Source organism: Rattus norvegicus, chromosome 12, assembly GCF_021556685.1.
Source record: "Rattus norvegicus strain SHRSP/BbbUtx chromosome 12, alternate assembly SHRSP_T2T, whole genome shotgun sequence".
Lineage (NCBI taxonomy): Eukaryota > Metazoa > Chordata > Mammalia > Rodentia > Muridae > Rattus > Rattus norvegicus.
This window is the reverse complement of record NC_141545.1, coordinates 11494865-11510867: the sequence shown is the minus strand read 5'-3', so window position 1 is coordinate 11510867 and position 16003 is coordinate 11494865. Positions and strand designations below refer to the sequence as shown.

Genomic DNA, 16003 nt, shown 5'->3' with positions numbered 1-16003 from the left:
ATCTTCCATTTAATGCTGTTTCCAGTGCAGATCTTCAATGTTGTAAATGATTAACGCCTCCCTGAGCAAACATCTCCAGAACTGATGGTGCTGGAAGTCACTACAAGCTGGCAGCACACAAGGGGAACGATCGTGAACTTCAGTTATCGCTCCTTGCTTTGGTTTTACATCATAAAGTTAAGCCGAGGAATCCTTGTCTGAGGATGTACACAGTAAACATACAGCTCCTTAGAGTGCTCGCCATAGACACACCTAAGCACAATTTGTAAAGGTGAACATAAAGGAGGTTTCATCCTGATACATAGATTACAGTGGACGACTTTCAAAGCTGTGGCAGAGCAAACCTCCTGTGGTTAATATAGCTTAACCATCGTGGCTAACTGCCGTTTTCTCTGCGTGAAGGTCCATGGTGAGTAACCGGCTGGAGGCCCTTCCTGAAAGGCTGTGCGCCCAGATGCCTCAACTCAACTGGGTGTGAGTATTCACTAGGGACCGAGCTTCTATGCTAGGATTAAGGAGGCTAGCGTGATTTCAATGCAGAATTACCTTTAAAATCCATCTAGGCTCTCTCTCCCAAACCAGAATCTAACTGTTACTTCTTCCCGTTTTTTAGTTCCATGAGTCCACTGTAACTTGGTTTCTCTTCTCTTGCTTGGCAGAACCAAACTAACAACACATCAGTGCTGAGCTGATATTGTCTGAGAAGAGACATTTCAAAGTCTCTGTATGTTTACTTGCTTTTACCAAATAATTTTACTATCCCTTAACTATTCCTCCGAGCACTGTCCACCCCTTGCCCGTCTGCTCTTTTTCCGCCGTCTTCCATGTGTCCCTTCTGTCTAGACAAAGCAAACCACAGTTCTCAACCATCTCTAGGCTCATGTGTTTCTTGAAGCTGGGAAAATCTTTCTCCGTCATCCCTTTGGCTAATCTCTAACATTCCCCTCCAAAGCTCAGAATATCACCCTCAGAATGCTGTCTCCACACACTGATCCGCTTCAGCAGATGCCTGTTTCCACGCCACACAGGGATATACCATGCCCAATCAGGACTGAGACCACGCCCACCACGTGATAGGTGACCAATAAGACTTTGTTAGGTAGATTGCTAAGCCACTCCCACTCTCTCTTGCCTGGTAACTGATACCCACTTGGGAGTCTCATGGCTTCACCACCACCCACTATTCCCTGCCTCATATGCCTCGCTCATACATGTCAGGTGGAAGCAGAGGGGTCAGAAGTTCAAGGCCACTCTCAGCTGCACAGCATCTGAGGCCAACCTGAGCTCCTTAAGACTTAGTCTCAAAAATACTTAGGAATTGAAAAAATTCATTTACATGCTGGGAAACAAAAAAGATAAAGGGCAGATGATTTCAAGGCTGAGACCTAACCCATAATAAGGCTCTGCCTCAAAAAGAAATGGTGGTGCGCACTTTTAATCCTAACACTCAGGGACAGAGGAAGGTAGATCTCTGTGAGTTTGAGGCCAGCCTGGTCTACATAAGAGTTCTAGACCAACCAGGGGAGGGAGGGAGGGAGGGAGGGAGGGAGGGAGGGAGGGAGGGAGAGAGAGAGAGAGAGAGAGAGAGAGAGAGAGAGAGAGAGAGAGAGAGAGAGAGGAGACACAGAGACACTCCCACCCGAATATCTAATTGCCCTTCCCTTAGGTTTATTATTACTGTTGTTTTTATAGTCGGTTGGAAAGAAAACAGAAACCATATAAATTATAGAAAGCCCACAAAAATTAGGAAAAGATGCCCAAAATAAAATAGAATGAAGGAAAGATAAAGTTCAGAATCTAAGCAACCCTTAAGGTGGCAAATGACTTACCCAAAAGTGCCTGAAGTGTTTCCCTCTGTGGCTTTCAGGGATCTGGCAAACAATGGGATAAAGTTCATAACGAACTCCACCTTCCTGACGTGCGACTCGCTCACGGTTCTGTAAGTACACGCGGACCTCGTGCAGTTCAAGAAGCCGGTAGACAGGGAGAGTGGAAAAAAAGGCTGACCCTGGATTTCAAAGTCCTGCTTTGCTTCCAGCCTTGATGCGACTTCCCAGTAGTGGAAAGGGGCAAAGAATGATGTGTTTATTTACTGTGAGATGAAATCCTTTACTGCAAAGTGGCTAGACTCACCGACTGGGTCAGTGTACCAGGAGAGAGTGGGGGCGATTTAAGTGCATTTCGATTGGCCGCAGACTCTGACTGACAATTCTGATTGTTGTTTGTGCCTGTCCTGGGGGCAGGGAGGGCAGATGAATTGGCCAGTCGGCACCTTGGCAACTAGTTTGTGTTTCTGGCAACTGGAGTTTTCTGGGGATAGCAGGCACTCAGCAACGCTTGCTGATTACACAGGTGACCAGAGGAAACTAAGGGAAAAGGAAGTGTGTAAAATGATAGTTTTAAGAATGATCAGAAACCAAACAAGATATAACTTCACAGATCACTCTCCGTGCCTGGAACTGCTCCCAGCGGTGCTTCCTGAGGGAAGAGGGTATCCTTGGAGCAAAGTTTTGCTTGGCTCTGGTTACAAACCAGAAAACTATCCCATGGAGCCCTCAAGGGAGGCTTATTCAAGTGTCATCTCCCAGCAGGAACTGAGGGGGACAGCAGGTAAAAACCCCCAGCGCTGACTCTCACCATGTTTTACAGGTTTCTGCCTAGAAATCAAATTGGTTTTGTTCCAGAGAAGACATTTTCTTCATTAAAAAATTTAGGAGAACTGTAAGTAGCATGGTCTACTAGGAAGACTATGATTGCTCTTCCAAGATTATTGACCTAAATGACTAGTGAGACTGTCTTTCTACTTGGAACAATCAAACTCCTGTAGACTATCAGATACTAAAAACCAACTAAGGAAGCCCGCATGATCCTAATGTCAAGAGCACATTACAGTCGTGTGCTGGGATTGACAAGGGAGCCAGCCCACCCTACTTTCTCTGCCTACTTCCCTTGGGTCAATTTCGTGTGTGAGTGCATGCGTGCATGTTGGGGACGAAGTGAGCTTCCTCAGCCTCATACACACGGATGGTATTTCTCTAATGGCTGCTAGGGTTAACTCTCAGTGGCTGCCACATGAAGAGAGATGTGGTTGATGTGTTGTGCTGATTCTATCTGACCAGAGGGTGACTGTCCCCTGAGAGGCTAGCAGGTGAAGCATGTGGACATGTCTCTAACCAAGACAGACTTGTGGAAAGTTTTTCAGACAACTCAGATAACTTTCTCTGTCCAAATACATGTTTTATAGCTTTAAGACTCTGGAAAACATGTTTAGCCATGAATTCATAGATACTAAAAACCCACAGAACTGAATCAATGACACCTGACAGCAACTAGACTAAGGACTCAACTAGACTAAGATGGGGACTTTAAAGGGGCCACTGATACCTGAAATAGCCTTTCCTCCATTCATTATGCCTGCCTGGCTCTGGAGGACGGGGCTGATATGGGTATTTTTAAATAATTATAATAATTACATATAATTAGTGGGCATCATAAATAAAGTCCAGAAATATTTAAAGTGACCAGTATAGACAATGTTCCATTCTTGAATTGAAAATGATTTTGTGGCAAACTACTGTAGATGGCTCATTCAGAAGTGACTCTCTTGGGGGCTCATTCCTGGTCAGGCTCTGCTGAAGAAACGTGGCTGCGGGTTACAGAAACGAGAGGCAGAAGCCAGGGCAGTGAGGGGCTTATCGTGTGTGTGTGTGTGTGTGTGTGTGTGTGTGTGTGTGTGTGTGTGTGTGTGTTTCTCGTTTATTCCTCTTCTTACCTGGTAGAACACAAACTCCCACACACCACCCCAACGGGGGAAAATAATTGAAACTCTGGACCTTGTTTCAAACACCTGTAATTTCAGTTCTCAGGAGGTGGAAGCAAGAGAATCAGGAGTTCAAGGCCAGCCCCAGCTACAAGAGAGCTTGTCTGAACAGGAAGTGGGTGGAGAGAGAGAAGGGGGAGGGGCTGGGTTGTGCATGACATCCCCTGCACCCTGCCCTCTGTGATGTTTTCTCTACCCATGCACACCTGTGTTGTTCTTGATGGTCCACACATATGCCTTCCACCTAAAGCACTCGGAAAGAATTCCCTGCTAGGCAGGGCCTGGGGACCATGGTCACACCTCTTTAAGCTCTTGAACCATCGCTGCCTCCTCTTGAACCATCCTGACGCCTCCTGACCTGGCTTGAGTTGCAAGCTTTTTTTTTCTCAGAGTAAATTAGCATCTTATCCCAAGCTGGGACAGCACCAACGGCCCAGGAATGACTCACTCACAATCATCCTTATGCACAAAATAAGTTATCAGAAGTTAAATTAAAGAGGGTCACCTCAGCAAAGGAACTGTATGAAAGGGTGTCCGCCTTAGGAAGGATGAGAGCCACTGCTCAATGGCTTTCGGTCTGCAGCAGAATGGATGCAGACCTGGATTCGGGGAGCTACCTTGCATTAGAACAGTTGACCTGGGCACAGCTTCAGACAGAGGGAGCACAGAGGAAAAGTGGACTCTGGGAAAGGCGTGAGTGCGTTCGTGTGTGTGTGTGTGTGTGTGTGTGTGTGTGTGTGTGTGTGTTCTCGTATATTGTTTTGTCCTTCCTAGGGATTCTATTGGTCCCAGCAAACACTGTACTGGCATGATAACATGCTGTGCTTGGCTGCAGTCCTCCACACAGAATGCTAAACAGTAGTTTGCTGCAAATGTGCTTATTCTAGCTAGAATTTTCCATCTTAATAATAATAGTAGGGGTTGGGGATTTAGCTCAGTGGTAGAGCGTTTGCCTAGCAAGCACAAGGCCCTGGGTTCGGTACCCAGCTCCGAAAAAAAAGAAAAGAAAAAAAAAAGATGATGATGATGATGATGATGATGATGATGATGATGATGATATAGTAGCCGCCCCAACAGCCAGTCCTAAAGTCAGCCTCGGAACCCTCTGCTCACTCCCTCCTAAAGCTGTGTTCTCAGACCCCATCCCTGCTGATGTCTCCGGGGAGCCTCCCTCCAGCACCAGCTCTCACCTGGTCCCTCCTCAGCTCCCTAACTCTCTCAGCAATTGTCACCCTGTAATCTTGAGCACAGCGTTGATCACCTGCTCAGTTCTTAAATGTCAGCGTCACAGAGGAGACTGCAGGCTGCCACCTCCTGGGGTGGGTGTTTGGAATGTGACATCTCTAGCAGCATCCTCGGTGATTTCAATGCTTTGACTGTGCTCTGGGTAAACAAGACCTGGAAGTCTGTGCTCGACCTCATATCTTATATCCAGGGACGCATGCATTTTCCTGTTATCTCCCCATATAGTTTTGTCTTCCACTTATGCTGAGTCACCTGTGGGCTCCTGAAGATGACAGACAAGGCCATGGTTCTCCTAGCCATGCTTTATTCCCACATGAAAAGTTGTACTTCTTTTACTAAACCAAAAACCAAACCCTTTGGCTTGGTTCTACCACTTCCTAATTTCCATATCCAAGACTGATGGCTTCCCCCCTACCCTTGTCAATCATGTTTTTTCTTCCCTTATAATATCATATATAAAATGATATGATATGACATGATATGATATAATATAATATAATTCTCCGTCCCTGTCACAACACAGCTGAGGCTGGGTACCTTATAGAGAAAAAAGGTTTGTTTAGCCCATGGTTGTGTGTGTGTGTGTGTGTGTGTGTGTGTGTGTGTGTGTGTGTTTTGGTTCTTTTTTCGGAGCTGGGGACCGAACCCAGGGCCTTGCGCTTCCTAGGTAAGCGCTCTACCACTGAGCTAAATCCCCAGCCGCTAGCCCATGGTTTTAAAGGCTGAAAAGTCCAATAGCAGCCAGATTCACCAATTCAGCCTCTGCTGCAAACAACATAAGAATGTATATGGGGGGGGGGGCATTATGGTGAGAGGGGATGCCAAAGAGATAGTCAGGAGTCAGACCTGCTGGGGTTTTAACTTCTCTTGCAGGAGCTATCCAGAATCCCATAAAACTACCCCAATATTTTCTGATGGCATGCATCAATGGCCTACACACTCCTCACTGGGCCTTTCCTCTTGAAGGATCCACCATTGTCACACTGTAGACCAAGCCTTCCCTTCATAAACCACTGGGGAGCAGAATGCGCCCAACCTTAACTCCATTATTATAAGTAAACTTTTTTTGGGGTGGGAGAGGGGCTCTATAGTTATTTCTAGCCAGCTATCCCATATCTACCGCAAGATATCAAAAAGAGTTAAGATGCTATGCTTTAGGGTTGGGGATTTAGCTCAGTGGTAGAGCGCTTGCCTAGCAAGCACAAGGCCCTGGGTTCGGTCCCCAGCTCCGAAAAAAAGAAAAAAAAAAAAAAAAGAAAAGAAAAAGAAGAAGATGCTATGCTTTGGGAGCTAGAGAAATGGCTTAGCAGGTAAGGGCAATGGCTGATCTTCCAGAGGACCCGCGTTGGGTCCCAGCACCCACATGAAAGTTTTCAACCATCTGTAACTCCAGTTCTGGAGGATCTGATGCCCTCTCCTGGTCTTTCTGAGAACTGCATGCACATCAGGTGCATACACTCAGGCAAAACACCCAGTTACGGTTTTATAAGTTATTTTACTTTATCCTTGACGAGGCAGTTGTACAAAGGTTCCATCCTTAACATCATCTCTACTTGGACACAGATTTGTGTCTCCAATTTCGACAGATCTCTCTCTCTGCCACACTCTCTAGAGTCACTACCCTGTGATTCTTTCTGGATTGGACAAGTGGTATATTTCATTAGAGCAGAACTATGTGAGAATGCATTTAAACTGCCTACGAATGTAGCTCAGTGGGAAAGCACCTGACCAGCATGCATGAGGTCCTAGGTTCAATCCCCGCTAACAGGGGGCGGGGTGTACCTAGAATATATACATGTATCCACTCGAGATTGTCTGAGTAGCTACCGGGTGGCTGACGCTCATTTGGATGGAAGGCAATAACAGACAGGAGATTCCAGACTTGACCTCAAAAAGCTTGGCTGGATAAACGTGTGGAACGAGTGAGACTCGCGGACGTGTGGGTGACAGATGTGCAGAGTGGGCTCCAGAGAGGAAATTAGTTAGAGATCTCAGAGCCAGAATGTGCTGGCAGAGGGGCGAGAGGAAATTCCAGACAGGAACTGGATGAGCGGGAAGCCACTCGGTCTGCCAGCCATGGAAAACAAACCCCCATCCCCCGCACCCCCGCTGACTCACGGGGTCCTGCTGGGTCACAAGTTCAAAGCCTGGTTGAACTGGTTTCATGTTTTCTCTTGTGTCCAGTGGGAAGGTGGGGAGAGATACCCCCCTGCTATTTATCCCCAGTGTTAACTGTTTTTGGTTTTCACTGTCGTCAACAGGGACCTGTCTAGCAATGTGATAGCAAAACTACCAGCCCACCTTTTCAGCGACCTTCACCTTCTCCAAAAGCTGTAAGTCCCCTGCCTCATCATCAGATTTAAGTGGCAACATCTTAGCCTTACAATATAATAACAACAGCCATACTTGTCCCCCTCCCTTCCTCTAATGGGAAAAAAGGAACCTGTCGTCCAACCCTCTTCTGTATGTCCACAAGAACCAGTTTGGAAGTCTCAAACAACTTCAGTCTCTGTAAGTAAAGCTTTCTCATTGTGCCGGTTACCACAGTAGGGAGGCTATCTTGCTTAGAGAGGCATTTGATTCTAAGTGTGTCTTTCTCCAGCTGGGGCGGGCATCCCCAGGAGGCATGTCCAGGAGATCCTGAGCACCACTGCTGGCTGTCAGTTATGAACTAAGTCGTAGCAAAGTTGCAGTTATGGCCGCTTGGTTCTGTAAAAGCCACTCTGTTTGAAGCTGCATATCCATCCATCCAGAGAACTGGGCTCAGAGAGAAAATCGAATCCCGAGATCTTCGTAAAGAATTAAATTTGTAATGGCTATGTTTTGGAAAAGACTGACAGAAATAAATTCTCTAAGACTTTCCTTCTTTTCCACTGTCCCATCTCCCTGAAGAAGTTATAGGATTAAAAAAATAAATCAGTCTTTACTTTGTAATTATTGAGAACAGTCCCACAAAGACAAGCATTCAAACAATTTAGTTTTGTTTTAGTACTTTACAATTTTAGCCATTTTAGTTCTAGTGGTACCAAAAATCCCACCAATTACTCTCTACAAATGTTGTGATTTTTTCCCCCTGGGTGACCATCTGTTGGCTAAGGTTCACTTGTCTTGAACAAAACACATATTACCTATTTCAGCCTAACTCATTTTTTTTTCTTTGACTCCAAAGACTGATGTTTTTGTTTTGCTTTGCTTGTTTAAAAAAGTTGAGCTTCTGTCTGTTTGTCTAATATTCTGAGGCAGGGTCTCGCATAGCACAGGCTAGCCTCAAGCTTGTATGCGGTTGAGGACGGTCTTGAACTTCTGATCCTCCTGCCTCTGCTTCTCGAGCGCTAAGGATACTGGTTTGTTCCACTACTCCAGGCTTCTTCCGGAGACTAATCTTCAATATCACGTTTCTTTTTGTTAAATAGATTTCTATTTCTATTCTAACAGAAATCTATTTTAAAACACCCGATTTAGCGGTCTTTTAGCCAATATTAGTGGGCGTCCACTGAGGGGCAGCATGATCTTTGCTCTTAGGAAGCTAGAGTGTAATTAACCAGAGTCTACAAATATCGTGTGATTTTTCTAAAGACTTATTATTTGTTCGTGGTGAGGGCAGGTATGTGACCATAACGCCAGTGGCTTTGGAAGCCAGGGGAGGACACTGGATCTCTGGAACTGGAGTGACAGATGGCGGTGAGCCACCATGTGGGTGCTGGGAAGTGAGCCTCGGTCCTCTGAAAAGCCGCCAGTGCTCTTAACCACGGAGCTAGCTCTCCAGCCCTAACATGTTTTGTTTTTGTTTTTGTTTTTTTAACTTAACAGCTGACTTCAGGCCTTCAACATGACTCTTCTCTAATGGGCAATGTCATCATATTTCATTATAAATACCCACCTGCACGGAACTGTCCCCAGCCCCAAGCTCCCCGGAATAACGACTCACTCAAAATAAATTTACAAACGCCTAGGCTATATCGCTAGGCTCGTCCCATGACTACCTAATACTTTAAAATAACCCATTTATCCTAATCTACATTCTGTCATGTGGTTGGTTACCTCTGCTCGAGTACCACACATCTGTCCTCATGTCTTCCCCCGCGAGTCTTCCCTCGTCTGGCTCTATCCCAGAATTCTCTCTGCCTACCGGAAGTCCCACCTTCTGGTCTACCCTTTTTTATAGGCCGTAGTTTTTTTAATTGACAGGTGATGCATCCATACAATACACAAGATATTCGCTCGGGACTGAATCACTTGCGTAAAGCCGTCCTGTGTAAGAATGTAGTTAAAATGCTGGGGAATGTAGCTTAGTAGCAAAACACTTGACCAGCATGAGGTCCTAGGTTCACTGCACACATTTCTAAAAAGAAAACTCTCCCGCCACTGTCTGATCCCTTTCCCAAAGTTGTTACTGTTAGGTACACATTCCTCTCTTCTTGCTCTCATTTATTTACTGTCTAGTTGTTTGTTTCTAAGACTCACTGGAATACAACACTAACTGGACATTGGTTCATATATATGAACATACATACAGGCTATAATGGTCCTTGTGCTGCAACAACCACACAATCCACATAAAATGTCAGTGGTGATACTCGAACAAGGGAGCAAGGGAACAAGGGAAAGAAGAGGGGGTGAAGGGGTCTTAGAAGAACTCAGGGTGTTTCCCAGAGGGGCCACATGATAATTCTGTAGTATCAGCATCTCTTCACGTTTTAATTCTGGTCAGAGAGCAAAGGGATTCTCCTGTGAAGGAGCCACTGGGCCAAGGAAAATTCAAAAACATACTGTGAAAAAAAATCTGTATTCAATCAGCTAAAAGCATCAGGATAAATCCTGCTTTTTAAAGGTTTCTTCCGACCACATGCTACAAGCAGGAGGTTCTCGTGGCGTTACACTTCCTTTTCCGTTTGCTTCCGGAGACGCCTGTGGCTCTTCCTTTACACTGTTCTGAAGGGATCTCTGAGATCCATACCTTCAGAAGTGCCCGGACAAGTTCAAAATGTCGAGGGCACATATATTCTGAGTTATCTTCCCAAATAACTCAGAATGTCCGCAAGCCTGCTGGCGCCCTCTGAAGACGTGTTGTAGACCCTGGCTGGAAACAAGAATGGCAGTTCCTCTGGAGTATTAGTAAACGATGGTTCTGAATAGCATCTTCGCACTCAAAAGACACATAGGCCAGGGAGAAGTAAATATGCAAATCCAGGTTCCCAATGGACTCACTTTAATGACGTTTTCAGATCAGAAGTTCTAGGTGTGGAATGAAACCCATGAACTTCCATGGAAGTGCCGATTAATCAGACTACGAAAATAATAAACACCACTGCCGTTTGATCGATCGGTTATTTATTAAATAATAATTTAAATTAATTTAAATATAATTTAAATATTTACATAATTTAAATAAATATTACTTCTGTGGGTGGAAGCCGGAATCTTGTGTTTGTCAGGCAAACATGCCACCACTGAGCCGCACTCTCACAGCCCCTTGCCATTGCAAAGCCGGTTTTATATTAAAGCATAATTCTGCGTCTAAGTGACCCAAGAGCTTTGCTTACAGCAGGTGTTACAACTAGTGAGAATTTTTCTCAGAACTTCGACTATGAAGTTTGTAGCCACATTTGAATTGGTAACATAAAATTTCAAAGTATCAGATTTGAGCAGTGACCCAAACATGAAATGGTTTCAAAGTTTAACCTTAAACAAACAAACAAACAAACAAACAAAAACGTGAAACCTATTGTATGTATCTTCCAGAGACCTGGAAAGGATAGAGATTCCAAACATAAACACCGGAATGTTCCGGCCCATGAAGAACCTTTCTCACATGTATGTATGCTTGAAGGGAACTGTCTGATTGTCACTGAACTGTGTTTGTATGCAACAAACGTCTTCTTTCCTATTGAGAACTTTTTAATTTTGTCACCTTTGGTCCCTGTTCAAATAGAGTTCAATATAATGATGTGCCGACATGACTGACCCTTCTCTCTGGAAACACGATGTTTATCCAATTGAGGCCCAATAAGAGATCAGGGTACCAGAATGCCACACATTACATCAAATGAAGTCACTGGCTAAAGGGTACTCAGGAGACCTGGAAACATTAATTCCCTTCACATGAGTGGGCAGTCGGCTGCTCTCAGATGTGGGCTATGTAGATTCCAGGTGTTGTTTCTCTTATTAAAAGTGCACTGCACATGGAGGTAATTAATCTTTATCAGTTTTGTAAAGTCACTTGAATATATATTGGCTAAAGTGCACTGTGTAAGTTGTGTTCGTAAATGTGTTTATTTTTTTTAACGTGACCATTTCTTTATCAACTGTATATGATCTATATGTTCCTGATTTCGAAATTAACCATTGTCATCCACAAAACTAGGGAGAAATCGATGTAAGATCCCAAGTTGGGTGCAGCCAGTCGATCAGAGTGTTGAGGTGAATTCAGGTGCTCATTGGGGACAGCACTTGTGTTGTGTCTGTGCAGGGGGTGTGGCGCCTAAAGACAGGCGTTCAATGTGAATCCCACATGCTTTTGCTCCTTTCCCTTCCTTGTGGCACCATTAGATAAATAATTCATGAGGCCATTCTTTACTCTTGCTGCAGGCAGAAGGTGAGTCTGTCTTAGAGTAGAGAGATCCAGACTTTTCTGAATTTGGTGAAGCCGGTGTATACTGCCAAGGTCGTGGGCGGACCAACAACAAACAGAAAAAAAGAGTTAGCTTAGCTACGACCCTGATGAAAGACCTGCTGTCTTTTTCCTTTGGCCTTCACTTGCTGAAACATCCCTACCTCCTCTCCCCATCCTCCACCCCTATACTCCATCCCCCCCACCCCCATTCCCCATGCCCATCCCCCAACCCCCACCCTGCCTGCCCCTGGTCACAGTGGGAGAGCCAACCTGGCTTTCTCTCTCTGAAGACACTAAGCATAATGGAATCCTAAAAGAACCAAGTTTGTGCCAGGAGTCCAGGGTAGGAAAAGAAACCAATAATGTCAGAGTCCTTTAATTGGATGCCAACTGTTGTTAAGAGGCTGGACTGTAAGCTGCTGGGGTAGAACTTGCCTTGTATGTTCCTGAGAAGCCCAGCACTCAACGACCCCAACACACTTTGAGATCTAAGAGATGTTTGTTGAGTCCTTAGCAGGCACATAGGGAGGCTGAGGACGCAGGGATGAGAGAGAGGAAGAACGTGCCAGGAGTACTTTCGTTGAGCTTTGAAGTCAGAGTAAATGAGCCAAGAAGTAAATGCCTACTGATTCCATGTTGATATGTGAGATAAAGAGATAGATGAGGGGTTTGGATGGTCAGTCACGTGGCCTTTGAGACAACCAAATATAACGAAAGAAAAAGCAGAGCCAAGGCTCTCTGAGGGGCATGGGTCTGGCTTGTGCAAGATTAGAAGGCCACCTTGCTTGTGTGGAGGGAGGCTGGGCAGCTAAAGATGGCCAGGCACACAGTCTTGAGAGGGCTCCACCTAGTTCCATGGAACCATCTAACTTGCTGGTGCAGAAACTGAATCCGGAGACGGTAAAAGTATACTCAGCTGGGGGAGGCGGGGGAAGAGAAGGGTTATGAACCTCAGGACATTGTGGAAGAGTACAGATAGAACACATGTGGGAAAGAATCTACACATACATGTTTAGGGTGCGGCCCTAAACCTGATGGGCTGGTTGTCTCCAATCCTCAAGAGTGCCCATGCCCAGATTACAAAAGCATTGACCACAAACACACCTTCATTCCCCTCTAGAATCTAAGTCCTTTTGAAGAAACTCCGAGACAAACCCTGGGCTTAAGACACCTGCTTCTGGAGTTGGGGATTTAGCTCAATGGTAGAGCGCTTGCCTAGCAAGCACAAGCACAAGCAAGCCCTGGGTTCGGTCCCCAGCAGCTCTGGAAAAAAAAAAAAGATTGCTTCTCCTCCCAACTCCAGCAAGACACAATTTTCCTAGTCTCAGACTCTCCCCTTTGGCCAGCGCAAGAAGAAGGCTAGATACTTAATGTCGATATAGAGAATTTTTTTTTTTTTTTTTTGTGAGACATAGGTTCCCTACAGCGAAAGCCTGGGGTGTTGTCCAGAGATGAAATTCTTTTATAACGATCTGCTTTTTAGAATGCTCATATCAGACATGGCCAGGGATGGGAGTAGAGCCCCCGAAACTTCAGACCTTCGTACTCCCCTGACCCTTGACTCTCTCCAGACGCAGCCACACGCTTCTGAAGTCTGCATTCCTATACAGTGCTAGTCTTTCCAACAGCCCCACCTAGACCAGCAAATTGCTAAAGAATGAGAATAGGTCGTGATAACAAGCAGAGTAGCCAAGGGCCAACCCCTGCTCCCGCCTGTAGCCCTGGTAGGGGTTCTCGAATCACTGCAGCCAGATGACTCTCTTTTTCTCCTTTGGCTTCAGATATTTGAAAACCTTTCGGTACTGCTCCTATGTTCCCCATGTCCGAATCTGTATGCCCTCGACTGATGGTATATCTTCATCTGAGGACCTCTTGGCTAACAGTATCCTCAGAGTGTCTGTCTGGGTTATAGCTTTCATTACCTGCGCTGGGAATTTCCTCGTCATAGCCGTGAGATCTCTCATTAAGGCTGAGAATACGACTCACGCTATGTCCATCAAAATCCTTTGTTGTAAGTATGTTTCTTGTATAAATGGAATGTCTTCTACCGGGTTATATGTGTCTGGCGTATGTGTCTGCGATGTGTATACGGGATTGTATATCCAACAAATCCTCCTCGATACAAATTAGCCTTGGGAGCTAATATACTCTAGATGGGAATGAACTGTTCTCTGTGATTTCAGGTTACAAGCTATTAGCACAAAACACAGCCCTGGGAGTCACAACGTAGAAGTGAGAACACCAGCCAATGGGGGGTGGGGAGGTGATGGAAGATGAAATAAGTTTTCAGATGTGGGGTTGGGGATTTGGCTCAGTGGTAGAGTGCTTGCCTAGCAAGCGCAAGGCCCTGGGTTCGGTCCCCAGCTCCGAAAAAAAAAAGTTTTCAGATGTGTAAACTAAATATAATTTATTATTAATTTCAATTACAGAAGCGCACATGCTTAACAAGCTCAGATTCTCCACTAATGCCACTGTCAAGAAAAAGATGGGCAGAAATTTGTGTTACTCAAGAATATTTTGTTAACCATACAAGTAGTACACATATTTTCATGGACCTACTATCCCTCGGAGATTGTTACCCCTTTCCAGCCTTTTAACTCGAAAACAAATCAGGTCCACTGGCTGGTTAGTAGTCTAGGAGGTAGTCACATCGGTTCATTTAACACGGGAAGAAGGATCTAGGAAAATAGACCGCAACTGTCTTGGGCTGCTTGGCTCCTGCAGGTGCCGACTGCCTGATGGGGGTGTACCTGTTCTCCGTGGGCGTCTTTGACATCAAGTACCGAGGGCAGTATCAGAAGTATGCGCTGCTGTGGATGGAGAGTGTACCCTGCCGCCTGCTGGGCTTCCTGGCCACGCTGTCCACAGAGGTCTCGGTGCTGCTGCTGACATTCCTGACCCTGGAGAAGTTCCTGGTCATCGTATTCCCTTTCAGCAACCTGCGCCTGGGCAAGCGTCAGACGGCCGTGGTCCTCGCCAGCATCTGGGTGGCGGGATTTCTCATAGCGGCCGTTCCCTTCACCAGCGAGGATTATTTTGGCAACTTTTATGGGAAAAACGGAGTCTGCTTCCCACTTCATTACGACCAAGCAGAAGATTTTGGAAGTAGAGGGTACTCCCTTGGGATTTTCCTAGGTAAATTTCATCTTTGGTTTCACAGAGACACCGCCATCTATCTTTCCAGAATGGCACGAATCATCAGATGTCACATCTGTTCGTCCGGGAAGCAAAGTTCTTGGCGTGCATTTTGTAGGGTTTTTTTTTTTTTTGTTTTGTTTTGTTTTTGTTTTTGTTTTTTTTTTTTGGTTCTTTTTTTTTTTTTCGGAGCTGGGGACCGAACCCAGGGCCTTGCGCTTCCTAGGCAAGCGCTCTACCACTGAGCTAAATCCCCAACCCCTTGTAGGTTTTTTTAATTAAACTCTTTATCGCTGAGGTTTAGTGTGGAGATCAGAGACACGCTCTCAGGACCTTTGGGTGATTTTTTTTTTAATAGTTCCTCATTCTTTTTGCTTTTCATTCACAGTGAGTATGGCCTGGAAAAATTCTAAGTTAGTGCCCAGTTCTGAAACCCGACCAAATTTCTCAAAGTCCTTTCCAATCATTTTAACAATGTAGTTATAATTTAAATAAATATTAATAAAACTCTGGAAGCTCAAGAGCAGATTATCTAAACACCCACAGATTTATTACCATTTGTAAACACAGCTCTTGAGGCCCCCTCAATACAAGTTCTTTTCAGCTATTCTCAATTCTCTGATTTTTTTCTTAGAAATGATGATCTTATATTTCCTGTTATAAATAAATGACAGACTTAGACTTTAACATTAATGTTTTAAATTGTACACGCCTTAGTCTGCTTGGAATGAAGGTTGTTCCCACAGCCTTTCTTTACCGAAGACACATCATTTCATCTACTTCTTCTCCTCTCATCCTCTTCATCAACAACTCCTTGATGCTTTATTAAAAATATTTTTCCTCTGCCTTCTGCTCCTGTCTGACTCTGCCCACTGCTGTCGCGCAGCATCTGAGATCTTGCCCCTGCTCTATACTCTGACCCCCTCCCGCTGCCACTGGTATCACAGTCCCCTCCTCACAGAATCTGTTCCACAGCCACAGCCACCAACACAGCCCTTTCCCTCCAATCAGAAACCCACCAATGTCCCAAACTACTCTCAAGGTCAACTTTAAAGGGCTTGCTTATAACTCATCCTGGAGTGGCCCTAACCTCTGTTCCCATTTCTCCATCGATTCCTTCTCGTCCTTCTCTGAAAAAACAAACCTCTGTGCTTGCAGCACTCTGATGATTCTCTTCAGACATCACTCTG

At 45.2% G+C, this 16003-nt stretch overlaps 1 protein-coding gene and 1 long non-coding RNA gene across 7 annotated transcripts in view; one reads left to right on the top strand and one right to left on the bottom strand.

The window, feature by feature from the left end:
• The window catches only part of LOC148002162 (uncharacterized), a 51373-nt gene extending 42208 nt beyond the window's left edge, over nt 1–9165 (bottom strand). Inside the window, exons 1-2 of one of the 2 annotated variants that reach the window (XR_015634566.1) lie at nt 9107–9165; nt 1830–1937 (exon numbers count right to left, since the gene is read on the bottom strand). This is a non-coding gene — a long non-coding RNA (uncharacterized LOC148002162). Of the gene's footprint in view, nt 1–1829; nt 2115–9106 lie in introns of those variants that run through there. The other variant, XR_015634564.1, reaches the window with a different exon arrangement.
• Rxfp2 (relaxin family peptide receptor 2) overlaps nt 1–16003 on the top strand; it is a 61442-nt gene that overhangs the window by 32872 nt on the left and 12567 nt on the right. Inside the window, 8 exon segments of one of the 5 annotated variants that reach the window (NM_001012475.2) lie at nt 403–474; nt 1868–1939; nt 2650–2721; nt 7327–7398; nt 7505–7576; nt 10808–10879; nt 13460–13689; nt 14403–14813. In NM_001012475.2, the coding sequence (NP_001012493.1) occupies nt 403–474; nt 1868–1939; nt 2650–2721; nt 7327–7398; nt 7505–7576; nt 10808–10879; nt 13460–13689; nt 14403–14813 (1073 nt within the window). 5 annotated transcript variants of the gene reach the window in all.